The following is an 8,787-nucleotide window of genomic DNA, read 5'->3' on the forward strand; positions in this document are numbered from 1 at the left end:
AGACGTCTTACAAGTCCTCAACTGGCAGCTTCATTAAATAGTACCCACAAAACACCAGACTCAACGTCAGCAGTGAAGAGGCAACTCCGGGATGCTGGCCTTCTTGGCAGAGTTCCTCTGTCCAGTGTCTGTGTTCTTTTGCCCATCTTGTAATCTTTTATTTTTATTGGCCAGTCTGAGATATGGCTTTTTCTTTGCAACTCCTAGAAGGCCAGCAATGCTGAAGCTCCAGATACTCAACTAGTCTAAAGGCCAGTTTTATGCTTCTTTAATCAAAACAGAAGTTTTCAGCTGTGCTAACATAATTGCAAAAGGATTTTCTAATGCTCAAATAGCCTTTTAAAATTCTAAACTTGGATTAGCTAACACAACGTGCCATTGGAACACAGGAGTGATGATTGCTGATAATGGGCCTATGTACGCCTATGTAGATATTCCATTAAAAATCATCAGTTTCCAGCTATAATAGTCATTTTCAAGATGAACAATGTCTACAATGTATTTCTGATCAATTTGATGATGTCATTTTAATGGACAAAAAATAAAGTGCTTTTCTTTAAAAAACAAGGACATTTCTTGGTGACCCCAAAATTTTGAACGGTAGTATATGAACATTATACTTAGTAGCATGTACAATACATATTGGACGACAACACACATAGGCGAAAAGTGTAATTCCCCCTAGGTATGTTTTAGGTATTATATTGCACAGGCAGGATAGTGTAGATAGACAAAGTGAGGAGACATTTGTGAGACAAAGCTGGATGAGGATTCCATCCCATGCAGACCAGCAGATATGTGCTAAAAGGTGATGGTGTTTTCCACTAGCCTAGACAAACCAGCCACAAAAAAATTGACTTCTTAACCTCATTTCTATGGGGCCCTGAGTATGTGACCTTACAGGGGCCTAAGCTTATAGTGTATAACTGAGGCGCAAAGTTGTTTCTGGTCAGGTCATGTGGTCAATATCAAACTTTGGGCCCTGCTCATACCTACAACTACCCCCTCATGCCTATTCACCCCTCCTCTCATGTCCATCACAGGCGCTACAGTGCAGAGTTGGCAGAATGTTAAACAACGAACGAACGAGAGACAGAGATGCTGTCAGATGAAGGAAGGAGTAAGATTTGCCAGGAGAGATGTTATGGAGGAAGAGAGTGAAGAGGACTTAAAATATGTCATAGAGAATGTAAATAAAAAGCAGTAAACAGAGAAAAAGAAAACAGACCCCATCCCACTTTAGGATACATGCTAAAGTGGATGACAGTCAGCGACAAAAGTGGAGTGTTTTGCAAGTCTTGATGAAGAGCCTGCATAGGGTTATTACTATTTTTTTTTTTGTAAAATCTCAAATTATGGCACCCTTTTCTCTAGATAGTGCACTACGTTTGGCCAGCCCTTTGTAGGAAATAGGGTGCTATTTAGAACAGGGCAATTGACCTCCCCAGCCCTACCGATGGATCCAGGACAGATGGAGAGTCTTGCTTCAGACAGGAAGGAGCTCACCCCACCGCCCTAAGGCAGGACACACACGCACACACAGGATACCCAGCCCTGATAAACCCCGGGTTCAGGTCACTCAAGGGCCTCCTTCTCCAGCCATCACTCAGTCTTGGCCTTTCCCATCACACCCGCAACTGGCCACAGCAAAGCAAATGCTAACACTTTATTTGAGGCTGAGGCCACACAGAGACGTATGACAATGTATACGCGTTTTGCTTCAAAAACATGGTTTAAAAATATAGCATTTTGATCTCATGACAGGGATGGTCAGTCCTTGCATCTATTTTTTATTTTTTTATTATTTCACCTTTATTTAACCAGGTAGGCTAGTTGAGAACAAGTTCTCATTTGCAACTGCGACCTGGCCAAGATAAAGCATAGCAGTGTGAACAGACAACAGAGTTACACATGGAGTAAACAATTAACAAGTCAATAACACAGTAGAAAAAAAAGAAAGTCTATATACATTGTGTGCAAAAGGCATGAGGAGGTAGGCGAATAATTACAATTTTGCAGATTAACACTGGAGTGATAAATGATCAGATGGTCATGTACAGGTAGAGATATTGGTGTGCAAAAGAGCAGAAAAGTAAATAAATAAAAACAGTATGGGGATGAGGTAGGTAAAATTGGGAGGGCTATTTACCGATAGACTATGTACAGCTGCAGCGATCGGTTAGCTGCTCAGATAGCAGATGTTTGAAGTTGGTGAGGGAGATAAAAGTCTCCAACTTCAACGATTTTTGCAATTTGTTCCAGTCACAGGCAGCAGAGAACTGGAACGAAAGGCAGCCAAATGAGGTGTTGGCTTTAGGGATGATCAGTGAGATACACCTGCTGGAGCGCGTGCTACGGGTGGGTGTTGCCATCGTGACCAGTGAACTGAGATAAGGCAGAGCTTTACCTAGCATGAACTTGTAGATGACCTGGAGCCAGTGGGTCTGGCGACGAATATGTAGCGAGGGCCAGCCGACTAGAGCAGTGGTGGGGGGTATAAGGTGCTTTAGTAACAAAACGGATGGCACTGTGAAACTGCATCCAGTTTGCTGAGTAGAGTATTGGAAGCTATTTTGTAGATGACGTCGCCGAAGTCGAGGATCGGTAGGATAGTCAGTTTTACTAGGGTAAGTTTGGCGGCGTGAGTGAAGGAGGCTTTGTTGCGGAATAGAAAGCCGACTCTAGATTTGATTTTAGATTGGAGATGTTTGATATGAGTCTGGAAGGAGAGTTTACAGTCTAGCCAGACACCTAGGTACTTATAGATGTCCACATATTCTAGGTCGGAACCATCCAGGGTGGTGATGCTAGTCGGGCGTGCGGGTGCAGGCAGCGAACGGTTGAAAAGCATGCATTTGGTTTTACTAGCGTTTAAGAGCAGTTGGAGGCCACGGAAGGAGTGTTGTATGGCATTTAAGCTCGTTTGGAGGTTAGATAGCACAGTGTCCAAGGACGGGCCGGAAGTATACAGAATGGTGTCGTCTGCGTAGAGGTGGATCAGGGAATCGCCCGCAGCAAGAGCAACATCATTGATATATACAGAGAAAAGAGTCGGCCCGGGAATTGAACCCTGTGGCACCCCCATAGAGACTGCCAGAGGACCGGACAGCATGCCCTCCGATTTGACACACTGAACTCTGTCTGCAAAGTAGTTGGTGAACCAGGCAAGGCAGTTATCAGAAAAACCGAGGCTACTGAGTCTGCTGATAATAATATGGTGATTGACAGAGTCGAAAGCCTTGGCAAGGTCGATGAAGACGGCTGCACAGTACTGCCTTTTATCGATGGCGGTTATGATATCGTTTAGTACCTTGAGCGTGGCTGAGGCTGAAACCAGATTGCACAGCGGAGAAGGTACGGTGGGATTCGAGATGGTCAGTGACCTGTTTGTTGACTTGGCTTTCGAAGACCTTAGAAAGACAGGGCAGGATGGATATAGGTCTGTAACAGTTTGGGTCCAGGGTGTCTCCCCCTTTGAAGAAGGGGATGACTGCGGCAGCTTTCCAATCCTTGGGGATCTCAGATGATATGAAAGAGAGGTTGAACAGGCTGGTAACAGGGGTTGCGACAATGGCGGCAGATAGTTTCAGAAATAGAGGGTCCAGATTGTCAAGCCCAGCTGATTTGTACGGGTCCAGGTTTTGCAGCTCTTTCAGAACATCTGCTATCTGGATTTGGGTAAAGGAGAACCTGGAGAGGCTTGGGCGAGTAGCTGTGGGGGGGGTGGAGCTGTTGGCCGAGGTTGGAGTTGCCAAGAGGAAGGCATGGCCAGCCATTGAGAAATGCTTGTTGAAGTTTTCGATAATCATGGATTTATCGGTGGTGACCGTGTTACCTAGCCTCAGTGCAATGGGCAGCTGGGAGGAGGTGCTCTTGTTCTTCATGGACTTCACAGTGTCCCAGAACTTTTTGGAGTTAGAGCTACAGGATGCAAATTTCTGCCTGAAGAAGCTGGCCTTTGCTTTCCTGACTGACTGCATGTATTGGTTCCTGACTTCCCTGAACAGTTGCATATCGCGGGGACTATTCGATGCTATTGCAGTCCGCCACAGGATGTTGTGCTGGTCGATGGCAGTCAGGTCTGGAGTGAACCAAGGGCTATATCTGTTCTTAGTTATGCATTTTTTGAACGGAGCATGCTTCTCTAAGATGGTGAGGAGGTTTCTTTTAAAGAATGACCAGGCATCCTCAACTGACGGGATGAGGTCAATATCCTTCCAGGATACCCGGGCCAGGTCAATTAGAAAGGCCTGCTCACAGAAGTGTTTTAGGGAGCGTTTGACAGTGATGAGGGGTGGTCGTTTGACTGCGGATCCGTAGTGGATACAGGCAATATACAACTGTCTATGAATTTCAGAGTGCTAACATTTCTCCAGTCCCCTCAGCTGTTTAACAAAACAAGTGTTTGGGTGACGGCTTTGTTGCTTTTCGAATCTTGGATTGTTCCCTTTAATGCTTTTGGGGTGCATTTCCTCCACATTGTAAGCATGTATAGTATAGCATCATCTCATAATGATCCTGAATTAAATCAGTTAAATTTGCTAGACAGAGATATTATTATCATAAGCCTTATAATAAGTTATATAAATGCAACATGCAACAATTTCAAAGAATTTACTGAGTTACAGTTCATAAGGAAATCAGTCAATTTAATTAAATAAATTAGGACCTAATCTAGGGATTTCACATGACTGGAAATACAGATATGCATCTGTTGGTCACAAATACGTTAACAAAAAAGGTAGGGGTGTGGATTAGAAAATCAGTCAGTATCTGGTGTGACCACCATTTGCCTCATGCAGCGCGACACATCTCCTTAACATAGAATTGGTTAGGCTGTTGATTGCGGGCTGTGGAATGTTGTCCTCTCCTCTTCAACGGCTGTGCGAAACTGCTGGACATTGGCGGGAACAGGAACACACTATTGTACACGTCGATCCAGAGCATCCCAAACATGCTCAATGTCTGGTGAGAATGCAGGCCATGGAAGAATTTTGACATTTTCAGCTTCCAGGAATTGGGTACAGATCTTTACACCACGGGGCCGTACATTATTATACTGAAACATGAGGTGATGGCGGCGGATGAATGGCACTGTGCATTCAAATTGCCATCAATAAAATGCAATTGCGGTCATTGTCCTTAGCTTATGCCTGCCCATACCATAACCCCACCGCCACCATGGGGCACTCTGTTCACAACATTGATATCAGCAAACCACTCACCCACACGAAGGCATACACAGTACAGCTAAAACCAAGATTCATCCGCAAAGAGCACACTTCTCCAGCCTGCCAGTGGCCATCAAAGGTGAGCATTTGCCCACTGAAGTCAGTTACGACGCCGAACTGCAATCAGGTCAAGACCCTTGTGAGGACGCAGATGAGCTTCCCTGACTGAGACAGTCTCATCAGCTGTCTGGGTGGCTGGTCTCAGACAATCCCGCAGGTGAAGAAGCCGGATGTGGAGGTCCTGCGCTGGAGTGGTTACACGTGGTCTGTGGTTGTGAGGCCGGTTGGACGTACTGCCAAATTCTCTAAAACAACGTTGGAGCCAATTTACAGTAGAGAAATAAACATTCAATTCTCTGGCAACAGCTCTAGAGGACATTCCTGCAGTCAGCATGCCAATTGCACACTCCCTAAAAACTTGAGGCATCTGTGGTATTGCGTTGTCTGACAAAACTGCACATTATGGGTGGCCTTTTATTGTCCACAGCACAAGATGCACCTGTGTAATGATCATGCCGTTTAATCAGCTTATTGATATGCCAAACCTGTCAGGTGGATGCATTATCTTGGCAAAGGGGAAATGCTCACTAACAAGTTTGTGCACATTGTTTAAGAGAAATAAGCTTTATGTGCATATGGAAAACTTCTGGGATCCTTTATTTCAGCTCATGAAACACTTTATATGTTGTATTTATATTTTTGTTCAGTGTATGTAAACGTATGTTACTCACTCCTGTGCGAGTAAGCATATCATGACATACACACAAGTGTGCATGTTACTACGCGGGACAGACCTGAGGTGCTTTGATGTCCTACATTCTAAAGTGTGATAAGATCAGCCCTTTGAGGCAGTGTAAATACCATTGGTCTTCTTAACACAGGTACTGGGAACAGTAGAGGCCTCGTAACAGTTTTTTCAGCTAATTTTGAGTTAGTGCACGGTGTGTCTAGCGGGTGACAGCCTGCTCGACTGTGACCCAGTGCACAGATTGCATTATTAATGATGTTCATTAGTGAGATCATGAAGATATTCAAAAATCACCCCAGGGACTACAGGGCACTAATTGATTCACGGCATATTGGACAGTGGTCGAGGACCGCTCTTCCAGCTCCTTAGGCCTACATTACAGACAGGCCTATAAAGAGCCATATGCCTCCATACCGAACCCATACAGTAGGCCTACTTTACCTGTTCTCAGTTTGATGGCAGACAGACAGACAGACAAGACAGACAAGACAGACTATCCAGCCCATATTTGACCTAGATAGCCTTATCTGTTGGATCACAACACACATTTCACATCTCACTTTGTTATCATAATACTGTTTCAATACTCAACAGATGCAAACTTTTTGCATTTTTACATCGATAATATTTAGGTGACGACACAATGCAACATCACCAACAACGGGTACAGCCTGTCAGACTGGAATCTCTACATAACCTATCCTGTGTTACCGGTCAACAGCTGTGTGTTGGTTATCATGGTAGAATACATTTTATTTATTTAACCTCTATTTAACTAGGCAAGTCAATTAAGAACAGATTCTTATTTAAAATGACGGCCTACATGGCTTTACTCTAGTTCCATATCATGTCCATGCCTACATAGGCAACAGTGTCTGGGCAAGGCACACCCAGTCAACAAAATACAAGACCCAGTAGCGAGGCAAAAAATATATACATTATGTTCAAAACCAAGCACAAATGAAAAAGCAAAACGGAAAAGTTAAAAAATAAACAAGTCAGGCCTAGGTTAGTTATAAGCTAGTGCAACCGACTGAGGTTCAGACCAAGGGTCTCCTAAGCTCCACAACTGTGTGAGCCTGCAGAACTAAAGCCCATGCAAATGTGGTTCTGAAACACCTCTGTTTACAATTGCCCACAATACAATTAATCTAGGCTAAATAATGTAGCCAGAGGTAGCAAACACCATCCATGTTTGATCAAGCCTAGGGCCCCACACCAAGATGACACTGAATAAAACCTCAACCTTTCAATGACTATTTACTGTTAGTGTCAGCCCATGGGCCTTGGACTAAGCAATGTACTCTAACAACTTCAAATATATACAATCAAATTATTAAACGTAAATAACATGTAGTCCTATGCTGGGAAAAAGCATGAGTGTCTGAGGCTGCACCTTCTCTTATGAAATCATTTTGATAAATTATGAAAATATACCGACGTTTGTATGGAAAGAGCAAGCGCACTAATTCCATCATGTGCAGTGAGCACCGAACACAGTATTTTATGATGGATATGAGGAGGACCAAAGCCTACCTGGGAATCTGCTCGAGCATTATTGTCCGCATAGCCTATAACATGTGCAGAATATAAACAAGGCATATTCGAATCATGACTGGTAAATTATTTTAGCTGTAAGAAACCCGATCAAATAAATATGGTGATTGATAGCAATGGGTTTCGATCACATACAGTACGCGAGTTCGCTGCGCTCTCTCTCCTAATACATTATGAGAAGAGTAACATTATGTTTGAGAAGATGATCAAATATGATCATTACCAGACTTACGTTGTTCCGCAAATCTTGCAGAGCTACGCTCATCGTGCAACAGACAGCAACATCGACGGCGGGGCGAGCGCGACAGACTCTCTACCACTGCTGTTGACGATTCCAGTGGCTGGATCGCGAAGCCATCTCTCTCCCGCTCTCTCAAATCCTGCGGAACAACAAAAGGACATATACTAAACCTTTCTCACACATATCTATCCGTGTTGCTCTAGGACCGCAATGGACTGTGCCCGCCAGAGCATAACATTACCTAATGCCAAAGCTAGTGCCTCTCGAAAGCAAGCAGAATAGGCCTACAGCAAAATGTTCCATCGTTGGGAGAAAAAGCCCTTTCACGCGTGCAGTCGGCTAACCCAGGGATGAACGAGAAGGAAGATCGCAATCACCCTGCAGACTACACCCCGCCCTCCTTCTACCCCTTCCTCTCTCTCAATTAAATTTAAATTTAAGAGCTTAACTGACATGGGAAACATATGTTTACATTGTCAAAGCAAGTGAAATAGATAAACTAAAGTGAAAACCAATAAATCGCTCTCTCTCACACACACACACGCCTTCCGTTGCCAAGACAAAAACATTTTTTGTAGGCTAGGCATCGGGTTGGGGTGCTGAAGGGTAATTCTAGGAAAGAGAACTGTGGTGAGATAGGCTACACAGGGAAGGGCAACAGATGTGTGCCAAGATAAGAAATACTGACTTCACCCTAATATTTTTAATACTTACAGAAATGCACATGATTACACATCCTGTAGAAAAAGTTAGATTTTACTGGGGCTCAAGTAGGCCTACTTGCACATCTCCAATTAGTGTAGGCTACAAAATATCAGAGGTGTGTGTATGTTCGATTGTTAACTTGCTTGTGTGTCTGTCTGTCTCACATTTGAGCATTTATACACTGCATCAGTCAAATATTGTAAGTGGCTGGCCAGTAATTGAAGAGTGCTGCAATGGCTACAAACCAAAACAAAGATGCATCGTCTGGCTTCAGACCAGCACACAGGTGTAGTGAATTGAAGAAC

The 8,787-nt window shown here is 43.9% G+C and overlaps 1 protein-coding gene across 3 annotated transcripts in view; it reads right to left on the reverse strand.

The window, feature by feature from the left end:
* Nucleotides 1–8,344, reverse strand: part of LOC139392571 (endothelin-converting enzyme 2-like) — an 85,823-nt gene extending 77,479 nt beyond the window's left edge. Inside the window, exons 1-2 of one of the 3 annotated variants that reach the window (XM_071140624.1) lie at nucleotides 8,019–8,344; nucleotides 7,769–7,916 (exon numbers count right to left, since the gene is read on the reverse strand). In XM_071140624.1, the coding sequence (XP_070996725.1) occupies nucleotides 7,769–7,801 (33 nt within the window). In that variant the 5' untranslated portion in view covers nucleotides 7,802–7,916; nucleotides 8,019–8,344. Of the gene's footprint in view, nucleotides 1–7,515; nucleotides 7,551–7,759; nucleotides 7,917–8,018 lie in introns of those variants that run through there. The other 2 variants (XM_071140623.1, XM_071140628.1) reach the window with 2 other exon arrangements.
* Nucleotides 8,345–8,787: the final 443 nt, after the last annotated feature.

This window comes from Oncorhynchus clarkii, chromosome 33, assembly GCF_045791955.1.
Source record: "Oncorhynchus clarkii lewisi isolate Uvic-CL-2024 chromosome 33, UVic_Ocla_1.0, whole genome shotgun sequence".
NCBI lineage: Eukaryota > Metazoa > Chordata > Actinopteri > Salmoniformes > Salmonidae > Oncorhynchus > Oncorhynchus clarkii.